Here is a 19686-nt window from a genome sequence, read left to right as displayed (position 1 = left end):
CCAGAATCCAGATGACACTGCACAGACCACAATCCATCTACAGAAGAAATTAGAGAAACAAATCTAGATGATTGCTTTCAATTGATGCTGCATTTTAGGTTGATCTACCAATAGCTCCACAACAAAAATAGAAACGATATACTTCTCCCCTTACTCACTAACCTACCTGCATAATTATGGGCCTTTATAAAATTGCAATGGAATTATCCTATAAATACTCTTAGGGTTTACACTCTATTGTATTTGATACCTTCTTCAAAAACAAATCTTGTTTGTAAATAAAAATATGAAATCACTTTCATATAAAACTTTAATTTTTAAAACATTTAAAAACTAAAACTGAATGTATTTTATAGAAACAAATCAGACTAGATGACAATTTCACAGTGTAATTTATAAACAAAAACAATTTTCTAGCTGAGAATTCCACTTTTGTGCAGTAAATTTTGTAATAACAACAATGAAAAAACCCTACACGAACATTTAGTAACTTAACCCTTTGGGTTGACTGCAATTATACTGAACTGTTACTGAGGCAGATGCTGATGTTAGCAAGAGCGGTTATATATACACCTTTAATACACCTAAGACTCAAAACAATTCAGAACGCTTCCATAAGTATCCACTAATACACTCCCAGTGTAGCAAACTTAGTTGTTCATGTTTTACTGTCTTTGTGTATGCATAACTTTCACATCAAGTCTCATATTTAGAACAAGTCTATTTTAATATAGAATGGACATACAGCTAAGGACACATGATATTTACAGAAATAGCTTGGAAAATCCTAAGAAGTCACAAGGGCTATGATCTGTAAAACTAATTTTAAGTTAATTCATTGAAATGTTAAAATGTCACAAAAATCAATGGATAAAAATCAACTAAGTCTCCTCAAGAAACTTTGCAATTCAGCACCTGATGCCTTTAAAAATAGATATTAAAGGTGCGAAGACACAAAAAGACCCAATTGATTTAAATCAGCCCCTTATGCATGGCCTGCCAAAGGTACATGCACCGGCAGTTGCAATCTCTTCCAGGGTGTACCTGCCTCGTCCTTTCAGTGGTGCGTCACACTGCGGCAGAAGGAAGCTCCTCAGAGTGACACTTACTGCTTGGACAGGGGTCAGTATTTTGCCATCCATTTTTGTCCTATGTTTCATACAAACCAGCCGCTGCCAGATGTCCAATGGAAGGAAGCACCTGTATTTGAAGTAAATCTCAGGGGGGGAAAAGTTTGTGCTGTACGTGATCAAAAATATAGGAGACATTTTTAGAGCCTGAAGTTACTGGGATTATAAAGCAGAACAAGTATTTAACAATGTGTTTATATAAAAGGTATTGGAGAATCACTCTTTAAAATTATCCTTTCACATTACACCTCATCCTCAGTTTCAAGAGCAATAAAGATAGCGTTCAATAAAAATTTTAGGCATTTATAACACATTTTACTAAGGTTACTAGGCCAAATCTGGCTTAAGTCTTCAAAGAGAAAGAAACCTTCAAAGATATAAAAAGTTGAGAAAAACATTGAAAATTTTAAAATTTTACTCAAAGTCTTCAGAAATCTTATAAAAATCCAGAACTCTTTTGAACGTGCCCTGAATTTAGAGTGAAAGTCTTGAGTGCACTCCTGGGCTACTTTCTTGTCTCTCTTTGACTTGGTCTGCTCAAAGCATGGATACCAAGCTCAGTAAAATCAAAGCATGAAATCAATGCTTAAATAGGTAAAATTAACAGTGAAATGAGAAAGTAGCCAATTTTTATTAGTTGTCCAGGTATATAGAGATCATTTGCACTGCTGAGATATCCACAAATTTTAGACTAGTCATGTTTACTGAGTGTTGCTTAGAATCAAAATATTCTTTTATTTTAAAACCAAGCTTTTATGTTAAAAGAGAAGCTCAGAAAGGAATATAGATACATACACAGGCAGATATACTAGATGGAGTTTATAAATATAAAAACAAATTTTCAAATATTATTTCAGTTCTATGTCCAAGTTTTGATGTCAAATACATAAAACCAAAATTCCAAACACACTGCCATCGAGTCGATGCCGATTCACAGTAACCCTGCAGGACAGGGTAAAACTGCATATTGCCTGATTTGCTTAATTTTTTCCAAAAATCTTTATTTTCAACAATTTAAGAAAAATTTTCCTTTACTTTTGTCTGAACACAGACAGTATTGTCATACACACAGTGCATGTGAACATTTTTATATAAATTGCATAACTATGGATTGTGTATAAGTGGGTCCATCTCATATTTTTTGCATGCAAAATTTTAGGTGTCCATCCTGGTGGGTGGTAACACAGAGTTTCCATCTCAATTTCAAGTTTAAATTGATTTTATTCTGTGGTCTTAAAGTCAAAAGCTCAATCCAATAATGATTGACAGTTTCAGAGTTGAATGATTATCAACTCACTCCAAAACGATTGTTCCATCATAAATGTTGACACGGGAGATTGGGGTATTAAAATGGTAAACTTGTATCATGTGAACTGGCGTACACAGAGTAACCCAAACCCAAAGACTGTGATGAAAGGAGTGTCTTCTGTTAGTGAGCATTTATATTTTTCATATAAGTCACAAAGCACAGGGAATTAAGTGACTTTTTAAAAAGTAAACTCTAAAAACAAACAAACAAACAAAAAAGCAACTGAGTGTACATATAGCCTATAAGGCAAAATCTAAGTTACAAGTGTGTTCAACACTGGCAACTATGTTATTAGAGGTAATATTGAATTCTATACATATCAACTTTCATAGGCCTAGGATTACATAATAACTTCTACCATAGCTAATTACTCTGTACAATATAAGATATTCTTGTGGCTTCCTACCAAGGCTTATTTTTAAAGAAATTAGTATATTCCATTGGCTCAAAGTCTAATCAATATCAGTAACATGAATCAGAGGCAAGGCTTTTGTTTTTCCTAAGGACATGAAGATAAAGTGGCAATAATTACAGTTTCAATGCACCCATTGAAATTCAATGCACTCTAAGCAGTTGTTATTGCATCTGAAAACGGTATTTTTTTTCTACAGAACCATCGCTTCAAATAAAGGATGCTTGTGTGTAGATTTATACATTTGACAAAGTATAAGATGAGACTTAAATGACTCCTTAGAAAGTCCCAAAATTTGCCTTTTCTAACAGTTTCATGGTAGGCAAAAGGATTTTTTTTTCTGTGAACAATTCTATTTAGTGATGCAAGCAAATGTGTCCACAGAAGCATCTGTTGTTACATATATCTTGAAGGAATCTAGATTTCACTGGAAACTACTACAAAGTCAAAGTTTTAAAAAGATCGGCAATGTTTCAGTTCTCAGCAAATTATGAAAAAAATGATGCCGACCCTAAATATAAACCACCATCAGTCGGAAACATTTCCATCACCGACAGGAATGTCATGAGTTTGGAGTTCTTCGGGCTCTGAGTGCAGAAAGTTGCCCACAATGTATCTCACAGTGTTTTCTGATGCCCATTTGCAGAAGGCTTTGCTGTTTCTGAATCTCTTGGAGCATTGGATAAGTGAAGTTTATGAAGCCCTGCAGAAAAATTAAGAAAATGGTAAGAAATGGTATATTGTTGAGTGGTTATGTCACAGGGTGGCAGATGTGTCATAACACTGAATGCAACGCTTTATGGTAGAACTTAGCTTCAGAACCTTCTTCCCTTGCTATCAATTGCCTTTGTGGATGAAATAATGCCCGTTCCCCGGACAACAGTAGCCGGCAGCTAAGAACATGTAGGTGGAAAGGCCTGGCCCCATATCCTCAGTTCAGTGGAGCTTGGACAGGTCATCCCACAGCCAAGACACCCCACTGAGTCTGCTGAGGTGTCTGCTGAGATGGATGGTATTACAGCACAGGAGGGATACTGCTTTTCCCTATATATCCATTTTAGACTGTGCTTCCCAGGGAACCTAAACTGAGAAGCATCATCCCAGTTTTTTTTAATGTACACACACATAAGAAATAATCTGAAAAGACAAAGTAAAATATTAACCATGTAATTAAGAAGAAAAGCAATGGATTCCTAGAAGATGGCAATATAGACACGCTACTCATTTCCTCTTCAACAACAATGTCAGCAAGGGTGGGCAGAGGAGACAGTTGGGGCCCTGGCTTTCCAGGTAAAGTGTAACTCAGGGGCCAAACACACTTATCAAGAAACCAGGGTGCAGAATAGACTAGCAACCATCAGCAATTCTCCACTTGCCAGAACTAAGCCGCTCCACTTGTACTGCTGGGTCAGCTCCTGACTAATCACCAGAGAGCACAACTGGGATGTACCCCTGGGTCGACTAGTGGCAGAACAATTTCTCTTACATTGCAGAGCTGATGAGGTGGACAACCCACTGGCTCCCCACACCCCACAGTTGAGTGGAGCGGTGACTGGGCTGCATGGCTGGTGTGCCCCTCCCTTCATATGCACAAGGCAGCAAGGGCAGCCTGATGAAGAAGCGCACCAGCAGGAGCACCACACAGCATGGGAGGCACAGCAAAACTAACACAAGCAGCTAAAACCTTCTGGGTTCCAGGCACCCTAGCTGTTGCATGCTCCGGACATAAGAGGCGGGGACCACCCACATAGTTCTAGCAAAGGCTCTGATAGAAACTTTGGCCCTTGAATTGTCCTGGGGCAGAAAGGCAGCTGCTGGCTAGATTCTCCCCAGTCCCCTTGCTATTGATAGAATGCCAGCCACAAGAGGAGAGAAACCAGCACTAATATCCATACCCCATGACCTCCACAGAAGCCCGCTAAAGTTCAAAGGTCTGGGGGGAAAACAGGCTTTTCTTATTTCTTTTTTTTTAATCATTTTATTGGGGCTCATACAACTCATATCACAATCCATACATACATCAATTGAGTAAAGCATCCTTATACATCATTGCCCTCATCATTCTCAAAATTTGCCATCCACCTGGGTTCCTGGAATCAGCTCATTTTCATTTTTTCCTTCTCCTTCCCTCCCTGCTCCCCACTCCCTCATGAACCCTTAATAATTTATAAATTATTGTTTTATCTTATCTTACACTGCCCTTTTCTTTTCTTATGGTCATCTTTTTTCTCTTTTTTTTTAAACATTTTATTAGGGGCTCATACAACTCTTATCACAATCCAAACATATACATTCATCAATTGTATAAAGCACATCTGCACATTCCCTGCCCCAATAATTCTCAAAGCATTTGCTCTCCACTTAAGCCCTTTGCATTAGATCCTCCTTTTTTTCCCCCTCCTTCCCCGCTCCCCCCTCCCTCACGTGCCCTTGGTAATTTATACATTGTTATTTTGTCATATATTGCCCTATCCGGAGTCTCCCTTCCCCCCTTCTCTGCGGTCCCTCTCCCAGGGAGGAGGTCACATGTGGATCCTTGTAATCAGTTCCTCCTTTCCAACCCACTCGCCCTCCACTCTCCCAGCATCGCCCCTCACACCCTTGGTCCTGAAGGTATCATCCACCCTGGATTCCCTGTGCCTCCAGCCCCCATATGTACCAGTGTACAACCTCTGCCCTATCTAGCCCTGCAAGGTAGAATTCGGCTCATGGTAGTTGGGGGGAGGAAGCATCCAGGATCTGGGGGAAAGCTGTGTTCTTCATCGGTGCTACCTCGCACCCTGACTGACCCATCTCCTCTCCTAAACCCCTCTATGAGGGGATCTCCAGTGGCCGATACTTGGGCCTTGAGTCTCCACTCTGCACTTCCCCCTTCATTCAATATGGTATACACACACACACACACACACACACACATATATACATACATATATCTGTTTTTTTGCATGATGCCTTATACATCTTTTTTTAATGCTTTGATAATCCTCCAGCAGAAGAACACAGAGCACAAGAAGAGAGGAATAATTTCTAACTCCCTATAGCCCCTCAGGGTCCAGATTCTGCTTTAAGTAACCAGTGAAAGCACTGCAACTATGGGAAGTCACAGTGGAGCTTTGATAAGCACACACTGAGGGCTGAGAAAAAGAATCCAGCTGCTGGTTCCAGGTGTGCTGAGTGGGATGTGCAGAGTTCCTATTCATGTGGTTGTTTGCTAGTTTATTGGATTGGGGTTGTTTGTTTTGTTGTTGTTGTTGTTGTTTTTCTATTTTGCTGTTGCTATCACTATTACTGGATTTTGAGTCTTGGTTTGTTGTTTTAACAATACTGTTCTCACATGACTTTATACAGTCAACTGTCCTCACAGGACTCAGCCAGCCTCATACCTCCAACAGATATATCACAATATCTCAGAGATAACCATCAAGTTCAGTTAACACAAAGAGCAAGGTATGTTGGCACATGCAAGTAATTAATATACATAGCCAAAAGACCCTCATGAGGAAGGAAAGGCACTGAGTGGGAAAAACTAGTGAAAAATTAAAGGCCAGACCAAAAGATATCTAGAAGATTAATTTTACAGAAGCAGACACTTTAAAAAGAAAAAGCAGTAGAACTTAAGCAATGAAAGGCTGAATTAATGAGCTTGAAGAAAAATCTCTCTATTTTAATCTATAAAATCAATAAGGAGTATAAAAAACCCCAATAAGTCTAAGAATCGTTTTGACACTATCTAAAGGAATAACGTATACTTCGTTGGCATTACAGAATAGGAAAGTAAAAAGTAAAATCCACAAAGATAGTCTAAGAAACACTGCAAGCAAACTTCCCTAACACTTTAAAAGAAGAAAATGTAACCACCAAAGAAGTGGAAACAACCCCAAAATGGAACAAAGCCAAAAGAAAATCACTATCACTTATCATAGTCAAACTTTCCAATATCAAGGAAGAGAAAAGAACACTGAGAGGAGTTTGTAAAAAAAGAATATATACTTCGAAGGAGAATCAATAAGAATGGACTCCGATTTTTCAGCAGACACCAGGTAGGCAAAAAAGGCAGTGAAGTGATTTTATAAATATATATCATATATATTCCATATATATGATATATATCACAAATACACAGGTATATGATAAAAATTGCTAACCAAGAATCTTATTTCCAGTAAAATTATCCCTCCAAGATGAAGGTGAAATAAGGGTATTTCTAGGTAAGGAGAAACTAAAGAATTCTGTAAAAATAAAACAAACCTCAAAAATAATACAAACAGGATCTTTAGATAGCAGACATCAAACTGAGATCAACATACAAGACACCACCACTATGGGAGGGGGGTGGGGGTGGGGAATGACACTTAAAGCTGTAGTTAAATTAAATTGCATGACTGAAATGGGTGATATTAAAACAGAAATAACTAAAATAAAAATATAACAGTGATATGAATGATTTTACTTTAACAAATAGAAAGCCTAAAAACAAGTGGCATTTTCTAGAAACATACTACCTCCACAAAATAACACAGACTGGTGTAGAAAACCTCAACAGACCCACAGCGAAAGTAAGGAAGGAAGGAAGGAAGGAAGGAAGGAAGGAAGTGAGAAAGAAAGAAAAGAAAGAGAGAGAGAGAGAGAGAGAGAGAGAGATTGGGTAATTTAAAAACTCTCAACAAAAGGTCCAGGACCAGATGACTTTACTGGGAAATCCTCCCAAGAATTCAGAGAAGAGTTGACATCAGTACTACCCAAACTATTCCAGTATATAGAAAGGAGAGCAAACTCTCACACTGATTTTATGAAGCAAGTATAACTAGGAAAAATTACTAAATATACAATTACAGAACAATATCCTTGATGAGCACAGATACAGAAGTTCTCTACAAAATCTAATCTAATAGCATCAACAACAGCAGCAGCAAAAATATATCATGATCAACTGGGGTTCATACTAGGTATGCAAGGATGGCTCAACATTAGAAAAACAATCAGTGTAATCCACCATATAAATAAAACAAAATGGGAAAAAAACCTACACAATCATATCAATTGATGCAAAAAATGCATTTGACAAAATCCAACAGCCATTCCTGATCAAAAACACTCAGCAAGACAGGGCTAGGAGGGACATTCCTCAACAATAAAGTCCACATCAGCAAAACAATGGGCAGCATCAGTTCAACAGGGAAAAACTGAAAATACTCCCTCTGCAAACAGAAGCGAGACAAGGATGTTCTTTATCAATACTGTGCTGGAAGTCACATTCAGAGCTAGTAGAAAACAAAAAGAAATTAAAGGCCTCCAAATTGGCAAAGAAGAAGTAAAATTCCATTTGTAGATGATAGGATTCTTTATGTAGAAAACTTCAAAAATTTGACAGTTTGACAGGGATATAAGATCAACAAAACAAAAATCAATCAGATTTCTGTATACAAATGAAGAGAGCTGTGAAAATGAAATCAAGAAAATAATAGCATTCATAGCAGTCACTCAAAGTATGAAATATTTAGGAACTAAACTAATAAAAAGAAACAAAAGATATGTACAAAGAAAATTACAAAACACTACTCTATGAACTACAAGTGGCCTACAGTCCATGTTCATGGATAGGAAAGTTTAAAATTGTTAAAATGTCAATAGAATACAATTCTGATCCAGATGCCAGCATCATTTTTTTAAGAAAATTGAAAAATTAATCAAAATCTTTACATGAAAAAAGGCAGATTCAGGATAAGCAAAACACTACTTCATAAGAAATACAAAGTATGAGGGCACTCAGTTCCCAAATGGCAATGATACATCAGACAAGAAAATTATCTCTAAAAATCTATAGAAACCTCCAACACCTCAACACGAAAAAGACCAATAATTTAATTAAAATGGCAAAGGACATGAACAGACAGTTCACCAAAGAAGATGTCTAAGCAGCCAACAAACATGAAAATATGCTTGTGGTTACCACCCATCTGAGAGATGCAAGCCAAACCAACAATGATACATAGGCATTGATAGCAAAGTTCAAAAAGCAAGAAAGAAAAATGCTAAAGAGGTTGCAGAGAGATTGGCACCCTCATGCACTGGAGGGTACTAGAGAATGTAGAACTGTGTAACTATTATATAAAGTAATACGGTGCCTTCTCATATAACTGGGAATGGAAATACCAGATGACACAGCAATGCCTTTCCTTGGAAGATACTCTAAAGAAGTAAGAGCTATAGCATGAACAGATACATGCATACCATGATCATTCCAGAACAATTCCCAGTAGTAAGAAGATGGAAACAACTTAAATGTTCATCAGTGGAGGAATGGATAAATAAATTTTGGTACACAGACACAATGGGATATGAAGCATTGCTAATGAATAATGATGAACCTGTTAAACACCTCATGGCATGAAGAGATTTGGAAAGTATTATACCATCTGAAGTTAGAACATCACAATTGGTCAAATATTGTAAGAGGTCACTACTATAAAAGAAAAAATTAGACAAAAGCTTTCAGACCAAAATAAACAGGTTTTGGTGGTTCCCAGGGGTGGAAGGGAAAGTGAAAGGAGAAGAAGCAATAGGCTAGAGGGTAGACAGGTATTAACCTGGGTGAAACGGAGCATAGTATTGTACAAAAGGGAGAAGAAGAAAAAAAAAAGGAGGGCAGGGCGAACTATTGGGAGGCTTAGTTTAAATTGAATACAAAAATGATGATCTGAAATGTAAACTCCTACCTAATTCATAACAATAAAAAATTTTTAAAGGCAATGGAAATGTTACCCCACCAAAAGAGAAACAACAAGAGTAAACTTAACATAAATATTATTGCACCATTGAGAGGTATTTTGCAAAAATTAATTTCCTTCTGCATTCTATGATAATTATTTACATAATGTTCCTGATACATGAAATCATAATATACTCTCACACTGAGGAAGGGTAGAAAAATATTTAAGAATTTATGCCACTAAAGCTTCAAGCACTTCAATAAAAATGAATCACAACGATATACAGATTTTTTCCCTAAAATTCCATAAGGCAATCCACCTAACGGTTATACAGGTTTTTTAAATCACTCTTAAGACAAAACAGCATATTTTTAAAATTTATTGCCTATTTTAGTGAAAGAAAAAAGTAAAATTCAGTCTCTCTGTAATAGATGAAAAGTAAAGGAAACAAAAAATTAAGCCAATATCTGAAAACAGGCTCAGTGCCCAAGAATAACTAAGGCATTGAAAAATTCACAAGGAAGTTAACATTTGTGGAGTGTGGGAAGTATGTTAAAGAAGGGCTTGCTAGAGAAATAGCTAAGCAAAAATATCTTTATCTAGCTTTGTCTAGAAATCACCAGTAAGGTGCTTGGTGATTAGGCTGGAATGAAAACACACTGTTCAGACAAATAACGAATTAGTATACTTTTAAAAATTGGAGGGAGCATACACATAGGTTGTGCATGCTGAAAAATCACAATGCCTCCCTTTGAGACAAAGCTAGAAAAACAATCACCTCCATCCTCATAGCTAAAATTCAAGTGTTTACTATGTGTCCGAGAAAAAGAAAGCCTATAACAACAACAACAGGAAAGTAAAATTTTCTAATCAAACTATAACTCCCAGTGAAACCATATTTAAAATCTCAGATCATTCAAACATTACATGTACTTAACAAGAAATTTTTCAATGTCTAAAAAATAACATAAAGCACTGTACCCAGGAAAACAGAAAATGCTTGGAAAAGAAAATCAATCTATTCAATAGAGTTACACAACACTTAGGAATTCTAATGCCTCTTGTGCTCAGAGGTGACGTAAAGATCTGACCCTGTACTTTAGTTAATGGTAGTTTGCTTCTTCTTTTCTATTTTTATATTACATTCTTTTATTTTGAAATCATTTTATTGGGGGCTCTTACAGCTCTATGACATTCCATACATTAGTTGTATCAAGCATATTTGTACATATGTTGTGATCATCATTTTCTAAACATTTACTTTCTGTTTGAACCCTTGGTAGTTTCCTTCTTTAATAAAATCTTCTTTAGTAAAATAATATCAAAACTTCAACATTAAACTTAGAGATTCAGTTGCAACTACCATATTTTAGTGAATTAAAGTGGGAATTTATCTAGAATTATGGATAACTAATCTTGCAGATACTACAAGTTTAAAAAACTAATTCTTAATTATAGGTATGCAACTAAGGGGACTATTTTATTCCCAGTTAATCTCAAAGTTTTTAATTCAGTCAACATTATAAAACGTGAACATAAAAATCTATCAATTATTTGGGGCTTCACTTGAAAAAACTTTTTCCTATTAGACCAATATTTCATCACCCACACTGTTACCAAACCAAATCCACCTTCACTGTGATGACTTCAACTCACATCAATCCTGTACAACAGAAGAGAACTGCTTCATAGTTTTTCTGAAGCTGTAAATCTTCTGAAACTAAGCATACTCTCTCAAATGTGAGATACATTTAGATGGATTTTCTCATCTTTATTTTCTTTCTAAAGTTAATCTTTTTAACGATTCAAAATTGTTATGAGATGCTTTACTGATGTTCATATAGCTTATCTGAAAATAGGGCTTTAATGACTCAATCAGTATGTCACCATCTGCAGTAGCTAAACGTCACAGTGGAATACTGGGTATGAGCATTGGTATCTGTTCAGGAAAATGAGCTCATGTCAGGACTGCCTCAACTCAATCACAGCCCTACCCTCCTTTCATTATAAAATTATACACCCAAGACCCAAGAGAGTTTACAGCAAATGTCTCACATTGTCCTGTGATATCCTTAAAATACAAAATCTGAAATATATTTTGCACTAATGTAGAAGTAAATGTGAAAAATAAAATTTATGGCTACATGATAGTCTTTAGGCAAATCTAACAGTTTTCAACATTTACCACAATCCCTATGATTCACGGGATACATGAGGATGAATCCCCTCTCTACAATCAACGCCAAGAATACTAATATTTTTATCCCAAATTACTCAGCTTACTGAAGAGAACTGATTAACCTGATACTTAACCCAACCCCTCCAAAATAAGTATAAGTGATATCATTGCCCAAAAAATGCTTTAACCTATATTTTTCTAGCCACCACCATGGCCTCTGTTATTATAACATTAGAAAGCTAATACTCATTTTGTTTTTATGATATACCAAAAGCCCTGTTGCTGTAGTAGGTTACATGTTGGGCTGCTAACCACAAGGTCAGCAGTTTGAAACCACCAGGTGCTCCCCAGGAGAAAGACGAGGCTTTCTACACCTGTGAAGAAGAAGTCTCAGAAACCCACAAGGGCAGTTCTACCCTGCCTGTCAGGTCATTTTGAGTGATGACATGCCACAGGCTATGGCAAAGTCCTTTATAAGCAAGCAGGCAGCACTATTTTGCAGATGAGGAAGCTGAACTGTAGTGAAATTAAGTAATTTTGCACTAGATCATAACCAACAATCTGACCACTAAGGTTGAATACATTTGGGGAAATGCATAGTTAAAGATTTAAAACTAACTCAAATGGAGAAACTGTTAATTAGCAAAAAGAGAAAAGTATCTATAAACCTTAAGATTACCTAGGGCCTTGAAAAGTTCTTCTCGTACAGCAGAAGTGAATTTTCTGACCAGACACAATGTGGTCACAATGGCAAAGAGCAAGTTGTAGGACAATACAATATAGAAATTTCCCAGCCAATTAAACCTTCCAAAGTCTCCAAGTAGGTCAAATCTAGTGATTCCTGTTAAAAATAAATAAAATGATCTTTAAGAAATCCAGGTAAAACATCATTTAGGTTACAATATATATTTTTACAAAATAAGTAAAGATTGAATAAAAATAAATTCCATGGACTTGTTTCCATTATGTGCAAAGTGCGAATAAAGTAATTCTAGTTTAAAATATATAATTGCTATCAAACAGAACAACCTCAAACCAGTTCCAAACAACTTCAAAGCAGTCCTAACCTACTTGCATGCATGCCACTTGTATAACCCATGGATCAGCACTTCTGGCTTCCCCGTCAGAATTCATACTTTGCACAGAAAAATGCTACCGTGCCCTTTACACAGGGAGGATGGAAGAGTCGACTGAATTTGGGCCACAGGAAGCAAGAGTTATGAGAGAAACATCAGAGAAAGCCTTCCCACCCTCCCACTCTGTCCCACTGCTGCCCTCTCTGGGTACAATTCTTTCTCCAGGTTCGCCTACTCTTTATTCAGGGCACTGTTTGAAAGGGGCCTATTGCAGAGAAAGCAACTCTGACTCCCCTTCATAAAACAGCTGAACCTACCCTAAGTGAAGGGTCTCTAAGCTAATGATTTTTATGACTGCATACGTTCCCTGAAATCATGCCCCAATTTTTACTACTTCCGTCATTGGAATATAAGTCTTGGAGGATAGGAATTTTGACTTTTTCATTCTTATGATACCAATATTTGGAGCAAAGCTTTACACATGTTTAATATTTATTATGTAAATCAATGAATAAGGTAATTATTTTCAGGAAAATACAACATTCTATCAATCTAAATAGGATATCATAGACTTGTGATAAAGTAGCAAAGCTGGAAACACAGTGCAGTCATATCAGATATGCATTAAGGTATTTCTATTCAGTCACATACAATTTTAAAAAGTATTTTATTTTAAAACGAATTATCTCATTCAATTTATTGAGCAGGTACCTCATAAGCAATACTTACTTGGCATAACACGTAAAAGGAAGCTTTTCTGATCATTAATAAATAAATAAAACACATCATGCAAGAAATCAGTCAAGTGAGAGATAATATCGTTTAAGAAGAATATTGAAGAGTTACTTAGGTTTGCACAATATTTTTACTACACAGAGTTAGAGAAACTAATAATAATTGGCTGTAGATTGGCACACAAATGAGCCTGTTTATGTAAACAAAACCATCTACATGATATATTATGATGACTCGAGAGTCAAGATCAATTTTGAATAAACTCAATTTCACCTTATCAGCTAACTTTTGAACTTAACTGTCATCTGCACCTAAATAAAATTCCATCAGCCACTACTAAAAGGACAGCCACCGTGAAAGCAGTTCATTAGCGACATCAGAATCATAGTGCAGTGGTGAGATCTCAGAAAACAGTTCACTGTGTGTAGGGAGCCATGTCTACCCAAGAACAATGGGCTGGATTTAGAAGATAATAATATACCATAATATTATAAATAGATAAAAGATTAATAAAGACATGTATTATAATAAGCTAAAAGGCGCTCATCAAAAGTGGACATCAGTGGAACATGTAACATTATAAAGTGATAATCTTGTTGGTGATTTCCCACATACAAACCTTACTATAACTTTACAATATTACAAAGAATAACTATCTAAATATATTTCCAATTATTTTTCAAATAAGGAACCATTTAAGTTAGCCTAGGAATTGCTCTGTACACGAGCTTTGTTGTTATTGTGTGCTACTCAGCAGATTCTGACCCGTAGAGACCCTAAGGACAGGGCAGAGTGCCCGTAGGTTCCCTGTGCTGCGATCTTTATAGAATCCGATTGCCAGGTCACCGTGGGGTTCAAACTGCTGACTTTTGAGTTAGCAGTACACTATTTACCCATTGAGCAACGTGAGTTCCTTTCAGATACAGAGTCCTACATAAACAAGCTGCGGTGGTTCAGCCCAGAGGGCAGGAAAGTGATTTACTTAGTCGTTAGAAGCTAATGAGAGCTATGGATTTTTTTCTTGAGAAAAACACATATATACACAAAATGCTGCATATCACTCATGCAGATAGTGATAAATATACACTAAATGCTGCATATCACTCATGCAGATAGTGATAAATGTCAGAATAAAAACCATGGTTGCAGATGCTCCGCAACACTCTTATTTGGCATCAACATTTTTTCAAAAATCATGAACTATCATCAGTAAAAACAAAATCTGAGCATGTATTATTCTCTATGCATTTTATTTCCTGATATATATCTATACACATATATATTAAATAGATAAAACAAACACTTTAAAAATAACGATAAATATCAATACAAATTCTAAAATTACCTTCACTCAGACTACTAACTTAATTGAGGTATATGTATTACACATGGAGATAACATATACACATAGTGACCAGCACCTGAACTTGGCCTGTGTACTACTTGTGAGAGTACTACCACATAATAAGAGTAAAGTCAAGAAGCAAAATGTATTACCATAGCATGTTACCAACAAATGGATAAGGGCTTTTATTAGAACTTCTTAGTGAACTAAACTTAGTTTCTTGCAAGTTAGTATCAAGACCTTATATACAACATCCAAGAAAGGAACAATCTCTATCATTATGTGTTTTGTTTCCAGAATGTCTCAAGTTACCCATAGAGACAGAAATCGAGGACTCTTTTGAGCTGCACCGAGGCACTACACAAAATCACAGGGCCCAGTTCAAAAGCCATTGTTGCTTCAAATATCACATAAACATTTCATCTAAATGATATTGACCAATTGCAATAGAGACAATTCTGAGACAAACGCATGTCGCTCTTTAGCACTGAACATCTTCTATAAAGATTGGACAGAAAATACCCATATAGATGATCATTTTCCTACATTTCCAACTGAGATTTTTGTCAAAGAAATTAGATGGTAAATAGGTTCTTCCTAAAAGTACCAACACAAAGATAAAATTAACTTAGAGTGTTAACACTTTTGCTATTTAAGTGTATCCTTCACAATCTTTATTTGTAGAGAACAGTGTCATGTAAAATACTACTAACCTTAACAAAGACTAAATTATCCAATTGTGTTATTTATCTCTCCTAGTCAAAAATATATTTGCTTATTCTCATTCAAAAGTTCATTTCTTTAAAAGATGAATATATATTATCTAAGAAGCTAAAACACATCAAAACTAAGTACTCTTCAAAACAAAAGGTACATCAATTCCTCCCACTAAGATCCAACTAAAATGTATTATGCAAATTCCTTAAAGGCCTTTCCCTATTCATACCTGTAAAAGAAATAATGTATAGAACAAAACCTCAGTGCAAGAAAGAGCTGGTTACTCCACCCACCATATGAGTCAATAGAATTTATGTTCTTTAGCCCACCTGAGTCAACTTTTACTTTTAGCAAGCATATTCATGTTCATAAAGCAGTATGAAGTTAAGAAGGCATTTATTGAGCCTGACACACTAAAAGGATCAGTAAAGTAACTTTTATCAATGAATTGTATATGTTGGTACATTACACAAATGGCTGGCAGATGTTTATGGCCTTAATGTAAGCCTGTCAAAGAGAATACATATATCTTGTTATAAAATAAAATCAATGAAGTATTCGTTCATAAAATGTTAGGATTAACAATTTTATTTTCTCTCTTAACTCTTACAACAGTTGTTTAAACTATTATCTTGTCTCGGTCGTCAAAGACCCTTCTGTAAACTGGACTTTTGAAATAATTTTATTTCAAATATTTAAAAATACATGTCATTTTTAAAGTATAAAATAATAAACTCTACAAAAGCTACAAATAACAATTATTACACATCATTAGTTTAAAGATAAACATAAACAGTGTCATTGACAATTGTTTTATTCATTAAAAAATGTCATTCTGAAATTTGAAAGGCTCTACTTTTGAAGTAGAATGGAAGATGAGGTATTGAAACAGATCTTTAACCTTTGATCAATCTTACTGTGGAAGCATATTTTCATTAAAGTTTATCAATGAGGAATATCTTTATTGACTTCACATTCCAGAAAAATAATTGGAATAAAAAGGACCAGATTTCCCCTCCCATCTGAACCAACTAAAATATGGAGCAAAAATATAGTAAAGAATGTTTTTGCAGGACATTATACATCAGAGAATAAATGTCAGTGATCCCTAAGAGGTGGGAAACACACAAGATGACCCCTTTGATTGTGAAAATGTATTGACTAACGAGAGGTTGCAGGCCACAGGACAGAGAGGACAGAAAGAGCGTGGCAAGCTCCCTGAGCTGAAGAGGGAGCTGGGAACTTGGGGATGGAGGTAAGGCCGAGGACTGGGGAGGAGGGAGCCGCACAGAGGACTTGGAGGACTGCGCAGAGGGTTCCGCCTGAGTATCTAGCAGAGAACTAATCCATGCATGCTTGTGAGGAAATTACCAGCCCAGAAACAACACAGATGACGGAATGAGTAGCATGAATATTAAAACAATTGTTAAAACTATACTCTTCATGTTCTAGAAGCTAGAGTAAAGATGACCTTGTTAAGCATAGACTAGATGACATGTTGGCTTTGCACAAATAACCCATTATACATGTGTGCATATCAACCTCTCACACATGTTATTTTCATAAGCACTCTATGCCAATACATTTTACATTCTGGAAACTACAGCCTCCTTTTCATTCTGCCCAACAGGTTTAATGTTAAGTCTTGTTTTGGTGCCTACTGATGTGGAAGTTTGGTTCCCAGCAGAACTTCAACAGCCTTAACCTAGAGTTTCTAAAAGCAGCCTGCTCCCAGGCAGGATTCCTTCCCTAATCCGAAAATACATTCTCCAATTCAGGAAGAAATAAATTCCTTTCACCCTAGAAATACCCCTCCCCGGAACAGAGGCCTGAGACACGCATTCACACATCTGTGTGTCTGCATACCCTTAAGTGGAGAGGCTACTCAGGCAAGTATGCAGTGTTGCAACCACACACATTCCCTCCTATAGTCTGGTTGGCTAGCTACTGAGCTCGGCTGTTTGAATCTCACATCCACACAGAAGCTGCAGGGTAGGCATGAAAACTAAAGCTGCACAGGGGCTGTCCCTGGCTCACTCAGATGACATGAGTGCCTGTGGGTACCCTATCAGGTGTGGGCAGTGCATTTCCACACCCATATTGTACTACCCCCCAGCTTCACATTAAGCCGGCACCACTGACCAAGGCATGCTCAAGGAAAGGCCCACACCTAATGTGGGATTAGTCCATTCTAGACTGTCTCTGGTATAGCAAAGCTGGGTGCAGATTGGCCACAATGAACTTCACTGTTCTCAGGTCCAACTATGAACTGCCCTAGATCAAAACATAGTTTCATTTGCTCATTTTTTTATTACTAGGGTATTACCAAACTTAATCCATAACCCTTTGAAAACAGCTTATATCTTTATTACACAAATATGATCAAAAGTAATATTTTCAGACTCCTGAATGAAAATGAATGAGGATAAAATTTATTCCTTTAATTTTGATGAATGTGTAGCATAATGCATGATTATGCAGGCTATGCCAAAACTTTTAAATATAATTTTTGTCTTTTCCACCTATTGTATTGTCTATTCATTATTTATAAGGGGGCACCAAAAAAAACCACAAAACCTGGAATCATCCCCCACAAAAAAATCTATTTAAATTTTTTTACAGACCAACCTTATCACCTTCAAAGTACTCTCCATTACACTGAATACATTTGTCAAATCTGCAATTCCATTGTTGGAAACTCTTTTCAAACCCATCTGTTTGGATGGTTGACAATCTCCCTTGTGTTTTTTTTTTCTTCACCTCTTCTAAATCATGGAGTGAGGACAGGTGAGTAAGGTGTGTGGGGCAAGAAAGGCATGCTGTTTTTTGCCAAAAATGGATGCACTGAGATAGCTGCGTGAGCACGTGCATTGTCATGGTGGCAAAACCAGTCCCCCAAATGTGACAAATCAGGCCTTTTTGTAGTGAACGCTATTACACAATCTTTTCCAAACCTCTAAATACAAAGCTTGATTAACAGTCTGATCTGGTGCAATGAACTACGAGTCGACATTTTCATCTGTTCAAAAAGTTGATGGACATCCAGAATGAAGTTTGTCATCAATCAAAATTTCACCTTTTTTTTTAAATTTCACCTTTTTTGAAACAAGAAAACTGCTCATACACTTGGGTTTTTCCCATAGTGCTGTCCTTGTAAGCTGTGTTGAACATCACAACAGTTTCTGCAGCATTTTTCTGGAGCAGGAAACAATCTCACAGCTTCATGCTGTTCTCTGAAACCGGCCATCATAAAAAATGAGGTTTGAGCGAAACTGGTCTTATGGAAAAATTCACTGTGACCAAAAAGGACCTTTCCAGCCGATGTAACTGGGTGCACGAACTGAGTGAGTTGCTTGATGCTCACCCAGCAGGAAAAATGCTCTGCCCAGTACCCATTTTTTAGGGTACTCCCTCATCCATTAATATACTATTTGCAAAAATATGATAAACAGACATAAATTGACCTTGTAACGATGACAATTAAAATATCAGATATGAAAAACACTCCAAGTGGAATTAATGCCAGGGTATACACTGAAGAAAATAAGAGCAGTAATGTGAAGATATAACAATAAAAACTATTAACAACAAAACATTAGAAAGGAAAGTGAAAAGATTATCAGTGAGCTGCAAATTAATTTCAAGAGACTGATATACTTGAGAGATTATAGTCTCCGAATGGGAAGAGATAGAGAAGTAAGGAAAATTATTCAAAGATCTGATGACTGCAAGTTTCCTTATTTGGCGAAACTACACAAAGAGAAACTCAATGAGATAAAAAATCTGAAGAAAACTATGCCAATGCACATCATCATCAAACCGCTTAATATCGATAAAGAAAACAATCTTCGAAGCAGCTATAGGGAGAAAAAAAGGACAAAGCACATAGAGACCAGTGATAAGTACAGCAGATTTCTTTTCAAAAAGCTATGCAAATGAGAAGACAGTGGAGTATCATCTTTAAAGTTGAAAAAGGAAAAATGATCAATTTAAAATTCTTTACACAAAAATACCTTTCAAAAACAAGGCAACATAAAGACATTTCATCCATACAAAAGCTGAAAGAATTCATC

The 19686-nt window shown here is 36.3% G+C and overlaps 1 protein-coding gene across 1 annotated transcript in view; it reads right to left on the bottom strand.

Moving 5' to 3' along the window:
• Window positions 1–1841: 1841 nt before the first annotated feature.
• The window catches only part of LMBR1 (limb development membrane protein 1), a 171952-nt gene continuing 154107 nt past the window's right edge, over window positions 1842–19686 (bottom strand). The window contains exons 16-17 of the mRNA XM_075550180.1: window positions 12420–12581; window positions 1842–3554 (exon numbers count right to left, since the gene is read on the bottom strand). Coding sequence (XP_075406295.1) covers window positions 3469–3554; window positions 12420–12581 — 248 coding nt within the window. The 3' untranslated portion in view covers window positions 1842–3468. The remainder of the gene's footprint in view (window positions 3555–12419; window positions 12582–19686) is intronic.

This window comes from Tenrec ecaudatus, chromosome 5 (assembly GCF_050624435.1).
Source record: "Tenrec ecaudatus isolate mTenEca1 chromosome 5, mTenEca1.hap1, whole genome shotgun sequence".
Lineage (NCBI taxonomy): Eukaryota > Metazoa > Chordata > Mammalia > Afrosoricida > Tenrecidae > Tenrec > Tenrec ecaudatus.
Note: the sequence above shows the minus strand (reverse complement) of the source record. Positions and strands in the feature narration are given on the sequence as shown.